General features: G+C 41.2%; 1 protein-coding gene across 1 annotated transcript; it reads right to left on the reverse strand.

The window, feature by feature from the left end:
- Positions 1–4,664: 4,664 nt before the first annotated feature.
- ALDH3B1 (aldehyde dehydrogenase 3 family member B1) lies at positions 4,665–14,211 on the reverse strand. Its single transcript, XM_088146303.1, has 8 exons — positions 14,167–14,211; positions 12,377–12,497; positions 12,174–12,259; positions 9,261–9,342; positions 7,080–7,466; positions 6,424–6,590; positions 5,669–5,768; positions 4,665–4,858 (listed from the first exon to the last, which is right to left on the reverse strand). Exons 1-8 carry the CDS (start codon positions 14,194–14,196, stop codon positions 4,665–4,667), a joined length of 1,167 nt encoding a protein of 388 aa, XP_088002429.1. The 5' UTR covers positions 14,197–14,211.
- Between the last annotated feature and the right edge of the window lie 1,171 nt (positions 14,212–15,382).

Below are 15,382 nucleotides of genomic sequence, written 5' to 3' on the forward strand. Positions count from 1 at the left end.
TTGGCATTTTTACCCATCTATCGAGTCCTTCCCAAGGACCTGGGATAGGCAGATGTTGTTTGATGGTGTTAAAGGTATCATTGTAGGATATAAGCTGTTCCAAGTAAAGCTGCCTTTTGCAATTGATGGTGATTTCATCAATGTCGATGGTCTTCAAGTGGTATCCAGATGTTTTGTGATTGCATCTAAGGTGCCTGTAACTATTGGTACTACCTTTGCTTTCTTTTGCCATAGTCGTTCTATTTGCAGGTCTTTGTATTTCATGATTTTCTCCAATTCTTTCTCTTCTAGCCTGCTGTCTCCAGGTATTGCAATGTCCACTATCCAGACCTTTTTGTCTTTCTTATCAACAATTGTTAAGTCTGGGGTATTGTGTGGCAGGTGCTTGTCTTTTTGAATTCTAAAATCCCAGAGCTTTAGCTTCTTCATTTTCTATTACTTTGTCTGCTTTGTGGCCCCACCAGTCCTTGCTTGCAGGCAAATGGTATTTCTTGCAGATATTCCAATGCACTATTGTTGCTACGTTGTTATGCCTTTGTTTGTAGTTAGTCTGTGCAATCTTCTTGCAGCAGCTAGCTAGGTGGTCCACTGTTTCTTCAGCTTCTTTGCAGAGGCGACATTTGTTGTCTGTTGCTGTCTTCTCAATTCTGGCTTTGTATGCATTACATTCTTAAGGCTTGGTCTTGTGCAGCCAGAATTAGCCCCTTGGTCACTTTCTTCAACTTTCCTGCTCTTACCATCAAGACCTGGCAATGGCTATCTGCTTTGCCTCCCAGGTTTGTGTGCGTGTGTCTATGTACTGGCATTGTAATACCTTGCCTTGCCATGTCTTTTTTCTATTCTTCATTTGGTCTTTCTTGTAGGCCTGTTTGGTCTGTTCAGTATTCAGTAAGCCTTCATGGTATACTAGATTCAGTGCATCTTCTTCACTGTCCTTCAGATATTCTTCTAATTCCCCTTTCTCCTCTTCAACTGTCTGGCGTACTTGCAACATTCCACGCCCTCTTATGCTCGTTAGTAGGTAGAGTCTGTCAACATCGCTGCATTGATGAAAGGCATGATTCATTGTCATTATTTTTCTGGTCTTCCTATCCAAGGACTTTTAATTCAGCTTGAATCCAGTTCACTGTTCCAGCTGTGTATCTAATGACTGGAATTGCCCAGGTGTTAATTGCCTTGATGGTATTTCTTCCACTGAGTTTGGACTTTAAGATCTTCACTCTCATGATGTATTCACTAGTAACCTTTTTCTTGACTTCAGTGTACTTGATGTTGTCACCTTGAAGGATGTCCAGATATTTATAGTGATCTTCTTCATCCAGACTCTTGATGTTATTTCCATAGGGCATCTTGATTCCTTCAGTTTTCACTATTTTTCCCCTGTGGATGGTAAGGGTGGTACATCTGTCCAGTCCAAACTCCATTGCAATATCTTGGCTATATATTCAGATAGTGTTGAGCAGTGATTCCATTTCAGATGGTGTTTTTCCATACGGCTTCAGATCATCCATGTAAAGGAGATAGGATAGCCTGGCAAATGTTTTTGATGTTTGATAGCCATGGCCTGACTTGTTCAGTATTGTTGACAGAGGAATCAATGCAATGACAAACAGCAGTGGTGACAGTAAATCTCCTTGAAAGATTCCTCTCTTGATGCTGACTTCTCCCAGTCTATCGCCATTGACCAGCAACTGTGTCTTCCATTGTGCCATTGATCTTTGTGCAAAGCTTCTGATGTTTCTACTGACTCCTGTTATTTCTAGGCACTTGATTATCCAATAATTAGCAGGGAGTCAAATGCTTCTTGTAATCAATCCAAGCTACATTCAAGTTAGTCTTCTTTCTTCTTGCAGTTTTTCAAAATCATCTTGCCAATTAGGAGCTGATCTTTTGTTCCTCTCCTGTTTGTGCGGTTTCCTTTCTGCTCAGATAGAAAGAGCTTGTTTTTAACTAGATGCTGTTGGACTGCATTAGCTACCATGCCAGTTAGCAATTTGAAAGTTGTTGACAAGGAGGTAACTAGCCTGTAGTAGCCTAGTGCTGCCCCTTTTGCTAGATCTTTCATTATCAGGTAGGTTTTGTGAGATGTTAACCAATCTTCAGTTTCACCTCCTTGCAGTATGTTGTTAAACTCCTTGGCATTGAGTGGGTACAGACCAGTTAGATGCCAAGCAGTTTAACAACATACCTCAGGGAGGTGAAATTGAAGATTAGTTAACATCTGACAAAACCTTTTATTATAATTATTATATTTTTATTTATACATATATACATATTTATATATATATGTCAACTCAAGGCAGTGAACATACCTAATATTCCTGTCTCCTATTTTCCTCACCACAACAACCCTGTGAAGTGGGTTGGGCTGAGAGAGAGAGCGACTGGCCCAAAGTCACCCAGCTGCCTAATGCCTAACGTAAGCCTAGAACTCACGGTCTCCTGGTTTCTAGGCCAGCACCTTTGCCACTGCACCAAACTGGCTCTCATGTTGGCTGAGGAATTCTGGGAGTTGAAGTTCACCTTAAAGTTGATAACACTGAACTAGAGCCACAATGGCTCATTGTTAGTCTAACAAAATACTACAGCAAATGCTGTGTTATGCTAAAGATGTGTAATGAAGACAGATTTCTTGAATAACTGCAGCTGCTTGTTTATACAAAAAGCATATAAAACTGCTAAGGTACGTTATTTCTACACACAAACACTTTGATTTGTGCAATCCCAAACAGTAACCATACTTTAAACAGACATGTTTTGTGCAAGGTCAGATAGTCACCATGTATAAATGAGCCATCATGGTAGTAGGCTGCACTTAAAAAAAACAAACAAACATGTATGTTGTAAACTTTCAAGAGTGTAGTAATCAAGAAGTTCACATATTGGTTAAAGCTGTAAAGAAGTAGTAGTACCTGATAGCCATGCTTCCTGGAAGCCATATATTTAGTGGTAGTGTGAAAGGTCCCACATATGTATAGATAAATGCATTATGTATTATATATTATGCATTATGTATTACCTGACATTTGTTTTGGACTACTTTGCACATCTAATTTAGCCTTTTTATCTTTTCCAATCCTTTTAATGCTCTTTATTCCTTCTATATATTTACATTTCTGAGAAGCCTTTTTGGCTTAAGCCAAGCTGATTTAAGAATCTGCATGTGATCTGAGAGTTGCATTATGACATCTTCCCCAACAGATTAACCAATTAATTAATTATGTATCTCTTAATAACTGCGCTCATCAGTACAGATAAATGTATGAATGCCTCTAGTAATAGGCAGATAGTTTCTGCCCCCCCCCCAACCAAAAAGGAAATGTATTCTGTATGGAGATACTGTATTGTAGAAGGCATATGTTATGACGTCTTCATTCATACTACTAATGCATCTCAAAAGAGGATGCATCAGTGTTCATCATTGTTAATTAATGATTCTGTAATTCTTGTTTCAGAACCTTCGGAAGCTCACAGAAAACTCTTTGTATCCATTCAAGGAACACAAGACTGATTGTGACTTACTTGCTACTATTTTACTCCAGGGCGTACTCTCTAAAATGGATACTCCCTTTAGAATGCCAAGATGCTCTTTATTTTATTGTAGCAAATTGCTTGAGCATTTTTTTCTTTACTTCGTTCTGTTGTTTTTGTTCCCCAATATCTAAATTTCAGTCAAAAGCTCCTGGTGCAGGAACCAGTTGTTGACTCATTTTATTATGTAATACATTATGTCAATTGATGACACTATTAAATAATTAGTCAACTATTTGTAAGGTTTGATGCAAGATCTTTATTGCAGAAGAAAGACATTTACCTGAAAAATGCAAGAGTGCAGGAAATCTCAGTATATTGGCAATTGTTAGCAGAATTATGTGGAACTCGATAGGATGTGCTGTACTTCTAAATTAGTATGCTTTGGGCTGGGTAGTGTAGAAATCACTGATGGAACAAAGAATCTGAACTGTAACTGTAGGCAAGGATATTGAAAGCAATATAATTAAAGGGGGCATGTCTGAGCTTTAGAGCATCCCAGTATAGAAAATGCATTCTCAACAGAGTATCTTTACGTATAACAACCTGCATTAGTTCAGCTGTGAATTTCTTTGGGAATTAAATTGTTTAATGGATCCACCTTTTGAATATTCACTCAGAAATAGTTTTATCACTTTACAGAGACCATCCGGGCTATCTTTATTGTACAAATATCTTAATCAGGATGATTGCTCCACTGTAAAGTGGAGCTGTACTTGTCCATTTTTAACAAAGAATCTGATGCTTGTAGATTTTAAAGCAGAATTGGCTTTATGTGTTCCAATGAAGATGAAATTTTACCAACAAACTTTAATTAATTGTATAATTAGCTGTTACTGGAATTGAGGATATGTTCTATATCCAACAACTGCACAAAGAGAATTGGAGGGTGTCACCTAAGTTTTCTAACCATACTAAATGTTGAATTTCTATAAGCTGATAGAGGATAAAGAAACAATATAAGGAGCAAAGATGGTGAAAACAAGGTTCGTCAGAAGAGAGAGTGTTTTTCAAGGATCTCTGCAGGTGATGAGGCAAAATTCTAGGACCAGCTGATGAAGGGAAAAACCTCTCAACTACAGCAAAAGTCTTGGCCGGATTCCTTAAGAATGCAGGTGATGTGATTCCAGGCCTCACAGCAAAGTGCACATGCCCTTGCGCCTGACCTCCAAAGCAGAGATTGTTAATCCCAATTTATGATCGTTGTATGGGGGGTAGCGTGGTTTGTTGATTACCTCCAGCCCCATGCAGCGCAAAAGACAGCCACGAAAGTGAGAAAATGTGTCGAAAGTAAACTTGCCGTGGTATTTTCCAAATCCACTGAGTCCTGCAATATTAAAAAGAAGAAGAAGTTCAGATGAAATCCATCTTTCAGCTGACAACACAACCTGTGCAGCCCTTGCTATTTATTCTTTTTCATCAGGCTGGACAATAGCTGCCCTTAAAAAGCACTCTCCTCATTGTGCTCACTATAAAAGGTTTTATATTCAGTGGACTCTGCAGAACTACTCTTAAAGAAGGGACTAAAAAGGAGAATCTAATAATGACAAGCAAAGCTTGGTTAGATAATAATTTACTGGCCTGCTATGTTTCATGATTATTGAACTACAACTGCCTTAATCTCCAGTAAAATGAGACTATTGCTTCTTTTGGTACAAATTAAATCTGTATATCTCTTCAGTTTAACCATGTTTTGTACTCAAAATGCAATAAACTTGATTTACACAGCACGTTAAGCTGGGTTTAGTGCAGTGCGTGACCAGGCCTATTGAACCAGAGCTGTTCATCCTGTGGAACACATTTTGGTCTTGTTAGCACCACTTACAAAATTAAAAATAGTGGGCCTCCTCCGCTTACTCCTGCTTCCCAGCGTAATGTACACCAGGAGATTTCCCGCCCTCTTATTTATTTATAAATGACCACCTAGCTTATAGCACAGTGGTGTATTTATTATTTGATTGCATTTGGTTAATCTCCAAATATGCTGGAAATAGTAAAAAAAAATGGACTCTTAATATCTTTGTCTTTAGTCTGATGAAAATAATCATCAAGAGGGAGAACTTTTCAGGTTGGAAGCGAAGGGTAAGGATGGAGGTAAGAAATGGAGATAGCCTAGGAAATAAAAGGCTAATCATACCAATGCCACCAAATGGTAGGTTAACCAATGTTACGTGTGTCAGGGTATCATTGCCGCAGAAGCCGCCACTGCTAACACAATCCAGTACACGGTTCACAATCTATAAAAAGAAAAAGAGTAGAAGAGTATTAGGAGTCCTGTCCTTAACCTTCCAAACATGAGTTGTATCAAGTCCCAGCTCTATAATAATAAGGGACATGATACTTGCTTGTCCTTAATTTTGCCACAAACAGAGGCTCCTGCCCCAAGGACAAGGGGTTTAGAGTGATTTTGGTGCACCAATGGGAATACTGATCTCCTAGAAGACCCACATTTGTGCCCTAGAATGTCTGCCTGGGAGCTCTTCTGATGCAATAGAAGGGGAAAGACCACTGTCGTACCAGAACAGCTTAGAGCAATTGCTGCCTCCTGAGCAGCGGGCTGGGGATGAGAGGGAGGCTATGTGTTAAAGACAGAACCTTAAAAATATTACTGTTAATGTACTTTCCTTTGCACTGTGGATGTGTGGATAAGCCAGTTATTTTTAACACAGGCTTATTGCTAAATAAACAAGGATAGGATTCGGCTTTCCTTCTATCACCCAAGCTATATTACCAGCAGGCCAAGAACTGCTGCCATGTTGGTTCATAACAGCTTACGACTAAGCACATTTTGAAAATAGTGCAAGTCTCCTTTCTTTTAGCCATCGTGGATAGGCTGATGGAAAATAATTCAGATTCTCCCAGATACAGTATGCTGTAACGTAAACAATATACCTTGCAATCACAGGAGAAGGCATAGGCAGCTAATGGGCGTTCTCTGCAATTGATGAACTGGATGGCCTCCTCCAAATCATTCACAGTGAAAATGGGCAGGATGGGCCCAAAAACCTCCTCCTGCATGATGGGCTCCCATGCCTTCACATCCACCAGCACTGTGGGAGCTGTAATGGGCAAAAGATCACATCAAGACCTGCTCTGCTTATCTCTCATAACTTGATTGTCCAATTTAACCAGAGCTTTAGTTTTCCCCAGCACTACACTTCCAATACGCAAACCCAGGAAAACATGTCTGTCTTCTTGCTCTCTCCAAAACACTTTCCCAATCTGACACTTGCCAGATTGTGGGACTTCTACTTTCAAAATCCCACACAAAATCTGTCAATCAATGAGAGTTAAAGTCCAACACATTTGTTCAGTACCAACCTGAAGCCTGATTTCATCCTTATACCTACTCACCATGCACTTTTTAACAAGCTTGATTAATTGACTGATTGACTGATTATGTGCCATCAAGTTGTTTTTGACTTCTTGCGACCACATAGATTTTCTCCATAAGCTTACTAGATAGTAATCATAAAATGTCTTCCTGTCTTTCCCCAGCTCCAAACTTTTCCCCTGATTCTTCCCTAAGCCCCAAGCTATATACTCACCAATGTAACGGTCACACTCATCGGTCTCTCCACCAATGACCACCCGGCCACATTTCAGCAAAGCTTGGACACGCTGGAAATGCTTGTCATTGACCATGCGGGCAAAATCAGGGGACTCCTTGGGATCAGGGCCATAGAATTCACGGATAGCTTGGCGCAGGCAAGGTATTAACTTCTCCTGTGTTTCAACTGTACAGATCACATAATCTGGTGCAATGCATGTCTGTCCAGCATTGACAAATTTTCCCCATACAATTCGGTTGGCTGCATTCTGGAAATTGCAGCAGTGATCCACGTAACAGGGATTTTTACCCCCCAGCTCCAGAGTCAAAGGTGTCAGATGTTTTGCTGCAGCAGTCATGATGATCTTTCCTACACGGTTACTCCCTGTAGAGGTATGGCAAAATTTGGGTCAAGAGAGAGATACAGACACCCACAACTCCCGTCCAGCATCAGGGGCCACAACTGTTTCTTCAAAAACACCTGTGTTGTTTTTTGTCTAACATTCCTCCATACAGATCAGCAAAATTCCACACAGGTTGTTTAAAAAACATCCACTAAATGTTAATCATTGGCAAGGCAATACTGCGTGGCAGTTTGTATGTAATGTAAAAAATATTTTCAGATCTACAAAGAATTTGGAAGATACTTATATTTTAAAAAAAGATAAAAACATGACAGCCTGTGATATCCTATTCAACTAAAGATAAATGTTCTGGGACAGATGGAAAAACAGTGATTTACAAATATTTAATGTATTGACTGCTGCAAGAATTTGAATTACATAAAGTTAAACAACAAGGAGTAATTATTTATGTAAATTTGTAAAAAGTACAGGGATGTCCAGCTTGTTAGCAAAATTTGAGAGTTTCTGACTCTCCCCAATTAGGATTCAGTCCGGCAGAAATTCAGACACGAAAGTACCAGGTGAGATTTTAAAGTTTTATTGAAAGTAAGCCAATAGAGTCAGCTGGGGTCTCCCCTTAACGCAGAGGAGTACCCCGATCACACTTGAAGATTTTATACACGTTTCTTACACAGAGATACAGCAATTGACAAACTGATTGGCTAAAATTGGCATAAATTTGGGATCCTCATTATTGGGGGAAATTTATCTCCCCGTTGACCCATTGGTTGCCAGTCAAAGTTCGGGGCACCCCTTTTGGTCTTCTGATATTTATTGTTTCCTGGAATGCAGAGGCATCACCAGAGCAGCTGAAGGGTGTTGTGGAGGCTATCAGATTGGGGTCAGTTCATCCCATATCTTTATGGCCTCGACACTTAAGGAGACAGGATGTCTGCCCAATGTCTTTCAGCAATAACAGAAATGAGACAACAATAACAGAAATGAGAGGAATGTGTGAAGGTTCTTGAACATTAGTTTCCTTGTCATCCCTTGACTCCCCAAATGTAAGAAAAAAGATGAGAGAAACTGAAAGCCCTTTTTCATAAGGTTTCAAGCTATCCGAGTCTTTCTTTTTTTTTAGATTTTTTTAATCTTGCCTTTTTATTCTTTTTTATACAAAACTCAAGGTGGTGAACAAGCCTAGTACTCCTTCCTCCTCCGATTTTCCTCACCCAGTGACCTGTGAGGTGAGTTGGGCTGTGAGAGTGGGACCGACCCAAAGTCACCCCGGCGCCGTTCATGAGGAACTCACAGTCTCCGGGATTCTAGCCTGGAGCTTTAACCACTAGACCAAGCTGGCTCTCGACTCTTGGACTGCTCTTACTTTTGGGATGATTTCCCTAACTCACTGAGAATCTTTCTTCTTGCAGGCTTTCTTCTATTTACAGTGTGACAACTCGTCTTTTCCTCCACTTGTGGGCAAGACCTACAATCTGGAAGCTGCCACTAACTTGCCACGAACTCAGCTGCATTGCAGTAGACGTGATAAAGCTACTGAACGAAGACACATGGCCAACTGCTGCTATTATTAACAATTTGCTCTTCTAGAAAGGCACTGCAGTAGCCACAGAGAGAAATTCTACTGTAGATGGTGTGTGTGTGTGTGTGTGTGTGTGTGTGTTTGTGTGCTAATGCATGATCTTAGATAAATTACCCGAACCTTTCAGTTTCAATAGTTGGATATTGGCTTACCACACAGATTGTTCTGCAGACATTAATGATCAATTAAAAAAAAACAATACTATTGAAAAGAATATTCAAGAAGAGAAAATCACCTGTATAGAAGATATAATCAAATTTATTTTCCAGTAATTTTCCTGTTTCTTCAGGACCAGCTGTCACCACGGCAAAGGTTTGCTATAAAACAGAAAGGGAAGTTCACATCCATTCAATCTGCCTGCACATCACACAGGTGCTGTTTTCTGTCTCTGAAACGTGCAGGGCAAAAAGCCTCTGGGGGGCAACTGGGAGCAGGGAACTGCTGCATTAAACTGAAAGGAAACTAAGATTTTCCTTCAGTATTTTAATTTTAAAATGAGATGATCATTTTTGATTCAGTGAGCATGCAGTAATAGGGGACCTATGATATTTTTTCTGTCCAGCCTTCCTGTGCGAGTGGAATTGTCTTACACTCATCGTGGTCTCCTAGCCTCATTCTCCCCAAAAGAGTTTTTCATTAAAATAACAACAGTATATAGTCAGTCCCTTACGCTGTACTTGGATCTTACGAGAAAAAAGAGCACATAACCTACGTCCAAAGTGAACTGACACTGATCACCCCACTGTAAGCTCTCATTTCCCTTTTGATATGGCTCCACAAAGAGAACTGAGGCACATCAAGCTGGCTGCTCCCCTTCGGCAGCCTTCTTAGTCTTCACTGAAATCGAGGGGCTGGAAAAGCAAAGTAGTGTGGGAAGTATTACTTATAATGGAAGAATGGAGGGCAAAGTTGATGGAGGTGGCTGAGACGGTGAAATGCACAGCTTTGATTAGGGAAGAGACATTAACTAATTTTAACAGTAATTGGAAGCCCCTTTTGGATTTTTTGTGGGAAACAGAAAAAAAATGAAATTATGATGTATGGATTTGATGATCAGTAAAATCAATAGATTATAGAAAAAAATGGAGGTTAAGTTGTAATCTTGGAGTAAGACTTCAATGTATGTTTATTTATATCTGTAAATACGCTGTAAAAGAAGTCAGAAGTCATTTTTTAAATTTCTGTTTCTTTTTCTTTCTTTTTCTGCCCTTCTGCTTTCCTTCTTCTTTATTCTTCCTTTTTTCTATTCTTTTTCTTGATGATTACTTCTTGCTAATTTTTATCTTTCTGTTTTTTTAAACTTTAATAAAATTATCATAAAAAATTAAAGAAAAAGCAAAGTACTACACTTTGATGCTTCAGTTGTAAACCTCAGAGGGTTACCACCATCACAGTGCAGAGGAATATACAGTTTTGGAAGGATTTCAAATGAACTGGAGCAGCTAGAAATAAATTGACTCAGCTTCCAAAAACAGAAAACAGTTTGAGATTACTTCAGATCCAGAGGTTTTCCTGAAGAGGCCCAAGGAATTATCAGTCAGGTTTCCGGCCTGGTTATGGAACGGAAACGACATTGGTCGCACTTATGGATGATCTCTGGCGGGAGCGGGATGGTGGAAATGCGACCATCCTTGATCTCTCAGCGGCTTTTGATACTGTCGACCGTGGTATCCTATTGGGATGGCTCAGGGACTTGGGGGTGGGCAGCAAGTCTTGTGCTGTTTCACCTCCTTTCTCCAGGGCCGATCCCAATCGGTGTTGATAGGGAGCAAGAGGTCCCATCCTCGGCCCCTCCTGTGTGGGGTGCCGCAGGGTTCGGTTCTCTCCCCACTCCTTTTCAACATCTACATGAAGCCGCTGGGTGAGATCATCTGTCATCATGGGATGAGGTATCATCAGCATGCTGATGATACTCAATTATATATCTCCATCCCTGGTGAGGTAAGTGTTGCCGTGACCGCCCTCTCACGGTGCCTGGAGGCTGTGAGGGTCTGGATGGGGAACAACAGGCTCCAGCTGAACCCTGGTAAGACAGAGTGGCTGTGGGTTAATGGCTCCTCTGTATCCGGGACATTATCGTTGGTGCTGGATGGGGTAGCACTACCCCAGACAGACCCAGTGTATAATTTGCGGGTCCTCCTGGACTCACAGCTCCTGCTCAAAGAGCAGGTGGCAGCCGTGGCCAGGAGGGCTTTTGCACAGCTCCGGGTTGTGCACCAGTTATGCCCTTTCCTGGCTCAGGATGCCCTTCGAACGATCACTCATGCCCTCGTTATCTCCCAGATAGACTACTGCAATGCACTCTACATGGGGCTACCCTTGAAGAGTGTCCGGAAGCTTCAGCTGGTCCAGAATGCAGCCATGCGAGCTATTTTTGGGGTCCGAAGAAGGACTCATATAACACCATGAGCTGCATTGGGTGCCAGTCTGCTTCCAGGTCCAATTCAAGGTGTTGGTTATCATCTTTAAAGCCCTACATGGCATGGGGCCAGGCTACCTAAGGGACCGCCTCTCCCCCATGATTTTAACCCATCACACAGAGCGGGCATGCTCCGGACCCCCTCGGCAAAAGAACTCCAATTAGTGGGGTCCAGAAGGCGGGCCATCTCTGCTGTAGCCCCTGCCCTTTGGAACACCTTGCCCCCGGAGGTGAGACAGGTCCCCTCACTCTCGGCCTTTCAGAGGGACTTGGACCTGGCTCTGCCATCTGGCCTGGGTGGGGAGGGAGGTCATCAGATAGGGGGTTGGCTAGCCCCCTAGAGGCCTGGTGTTGCTTCCATCGGCCTCTTGGATTTTTCCTTTTCCTTTTATTCTTTGTAAATGTGTCCTCTTTAAATTTTAACTGTATATTTATTTATTGTTTTAATATGTTGTAAGCCGCCCAGAGTCCCCAAATGGGGGGAGATGGGCAGGGACAAGTTTAGTAAGTAAGTAAGTAAGTAAGTAAGTAAGTAAATAAATACATAAATAAATAAATACATACATACATACATACATACATAAATAAATAAATAAATAAATAAATAAATAAATTGCCCAGTCGTAATTTCCAGGAAATCAAGGCAAATGACAGAGGAAAAGGCAAATCAGAAAACCTCAGTTACATTTTGATTTTTTAGCAAGGCGAACTTGCAGCTGAGGAACTCACCGGATCAAGATAACAAGGCAGCAATTCTGCCAGGAGCCTTTCAGTGGAGCTGCTCACCTCTGAAGGTTTGAGAATCACACAGTTCCCTAGTAGGGGGGAGAGAACACTGTAACCCAGCTGCAACAGTTGAGCATCCACCACATGCCTGGATCTCTTGGAAGATCCAATGTCTAAAATGAATTAGCAGATAACTTCTCACTCACCTGCTGCAATGGCCCCCACGAGGGGCATCAAAGTGAGGTTAATAGGGTAGTTAAAGGCTCCAATGATCAGCACCACACCAAATGGCTCCTTGCGAATGAAGGCATGATCCAGCTGTGTGAACTACATAAAAACCAGAAATATGCAAGAAAGCAACTGGGTGAAGCAGAAAGGAAAATTAAAAGAAGATTTTGTAGGGGTGGAAACACTTGAGGAGCTACAAAGTATAACCCCCTTGATGTCTGCTTTCAGACCAATCTTTGCTCTAGCGCATATAAGTTAGCAGTGTTTATCCTCTTTTCTTTATAAAGGCAGTGCAAGGCTTGAATAGCACTGGACACTGAAAAGCTGATGCTGAAGCACTTCCATTTTCAGTCCTGTATTCTTTATTTGTTTAGTTGGTATTTTGTTTAATCTCAGTAAGATTTGTCCTTGCTATCTACATCAGGTATTTCTGACATAAAAAGGTCTCTTCCAGAATAATTGATTATGAGTGGGCAACTCTGTTGCAGTTTGGAGAGCTCATACATACACACACAGAGAGAGTATATGCGCTTGCTCTCCAGGAAGCATGGTGGACTATCTCATTGGAGTGAGTGGGCTAAAATATTAGAAGTCCTAGGAATTGTGAAAGATATATTGTTATACTTGGGGGAAATGGTTAAGGAATGGAATGGTTGCCTTAAGCCCCCATTAGGCTTACAGGTCTTTAAACCTCCAACCTCCCCCAAACCCATATTACAATTACAATTCAGCCACATGTGAGTTTAATATCTAAATTGTGGGGAAATGCCAAAATGTTTGGTCTTATCACACCATCCACAAGGCTCTGAGGGCATCAGGGAGGATTTATCTCAGATATGGGATTCTAAAAAATGTTCTCTTAAAGGTCAATCCCCCTGAAAGTAATTGTAAGGAACTATGTCAGTTGTAGGTAGGACCAAAGAAACAGTTCAGGTTAGGGCCAATCCAAGCATGAATGGAGTGGTTCATTCTCTTCTGGTTTCCTTGTTTTCCTCTTTCTGACACTCCTTTCTCTTTTTCTCTCTCACCACGTAGCAGGTTTGAACAGATTATTCCTACTAGAGGCTTGAATCAATAGCCTGCAGACAGCTTTCAAATCAGGCCATAGGCTCCATGTTGCTACACTTGCCTTAGATGATATGTGCATGTATATGTGCACATAAGGATGTTTTCACACCTAACACTTCAAATCTTTTAATCTCTCTGGCACTGTGCACAGATGAGATTGCTGGCCACACAACTAGGAAGCAAACACTAGCAATAGTAACTAGGGATAATTGAGAACTATGAAGATTACAATTTGATTTATTTGGAGGGCAATGGGTTGGGAAAGGCTGTTCTAAACCAATGTGACTTTAATGAATCTAAATTGGAGTGCAGAAGTTATCCTACAAAAGCAGCTGGAACTTGTTCCTCCGATGGCACAGCAAGTATGACCCTAGAGACCATCATTTGGAACCTGCTCCAGGACGTTTACATATCAGTAACCTGACAGCATCCTGGTATGTTAGATTACAGATCTCATCATTCCCAAACACCATGGGAAGGACATCAGGTAGGGGAGGGTGAAACATCAATACCCTAGTAGTGAGTCTTGCCTTCCAATATGAGCATGCACCTGTTTTGAAAGGGCACAGATAGAAAGTCCATCTTCAGTCTGATGAGATAATTAACCCTTCAGACCTTCAACCCTTCAGACCTTCATCCCTGTCCAACCTAGAACCATTCTTTTCCGTTTCATCTCCTCCCACTTAGTTTGACTCCTTACCAGGCTCTTGTGCACATATTCATCCTTCATCCAGTGGCTTAAGTTGTTAAGAGCCTCAGCCAGTTCATTTCTGACTAAGAGAATCTCAGTGAGCTCAGTTTCAAAGCAGGGCTGTGGAGAAGAAAAATAAAATGAGATGCATCAGTGATGTCCCTACTGGCTTCAAGAGGTGAACTTTGTAGCAGCTCTTCAGTGAGCAAATCTTGGGTCTCGTTCATTGCATGGTAGTGCTTTATCATGCAATCATCCTAACTGATTCTGGAAATGTAATCTTTGGACTTTACACCAGGATATGGCACTAAGTTTTGTTCTCTTGATAATTAACCCTTAATCAGGTAGAAGACTCATAAACTCAGCTACAAATGAAACCATATATAGCCAGGTGAATTGATGCAAAGAAATCAAAGGCTTTATAAGTTTAGACTTTTTCTTCCCACCTTTCTGAGATAATGAATACTTTACTGTACTCTTGACCATTTAGGAGGCATCTCAACTATGTTTACATAATGTTTTTCTGTAGTCTGAGAACTGCATAACTTTTTCATGGAAAATCCACTGAAGGGAAAAATGGAATAGCTGCACAATGTCTATCAACTGGTAAGCACGGCCTTGATCTGCAAGTCCCCTCTGAGCTGTTAGATGCTCTGGCTGGATGGCCCACTCACCTTGTGTAGGTCTGCACACAGGGCATGCTGGATATCAGCCTGTCTTTCCTCCAGAAAGTGACACAGGCCCTCCAGCTGTTTTACCCGATATTCCATAGGACGTGTCTTTCCTGTCCACCAGACAGCACGTAAGGACTCCACTAGGCCAGCGTAGGGGTTTTCACTAGAAGAAAACAAATACTCATTGAATCCAAATGGCTATGGAAGAGTCCCACTCCTTAGGTCGTTTGTGTTAACCCTGGCCCTGCAAGGCAGGATGCCCTGTAGGAACTGGATGGATAACTGGTTTGCCTTTCTTTCATTTTCTAACCCAGTTTGGAAGTTTCTGCCATGGCTCAATACCTTTTTAGCTTCCCAGCACTTCATAAAAAGACTTCTACTTCAGAGAAGGATCCAAATAATATTTTTCTCTTGTGACTAACACTTGTGTCATTATTTTTGTGAAGAATGACATCATCTTGGGCGGAAGTAAGAATAGCTACTCTCATACTTTTCTCATAGTTTTCTTATTTTTGAATGTGACAAAACTGTATTTGAAAGTGAGATTATGT

The sequence above is a fragment of the Python bivittatus genome, unplaced genomic scaffold (genome assembly GCF_059951505.1).
Source record: "Python bivittatus isolate LINGU-HERP-01145 unplaced genomic scaffold, Pbiv_v1 ctg000480_np1212, whole genome shotgun sequence".
NCBI lineage: Eukaryota > Metazoa > Chordata > Lepidosauria > Squamata > Pythonidae > Python > Python bivittatus.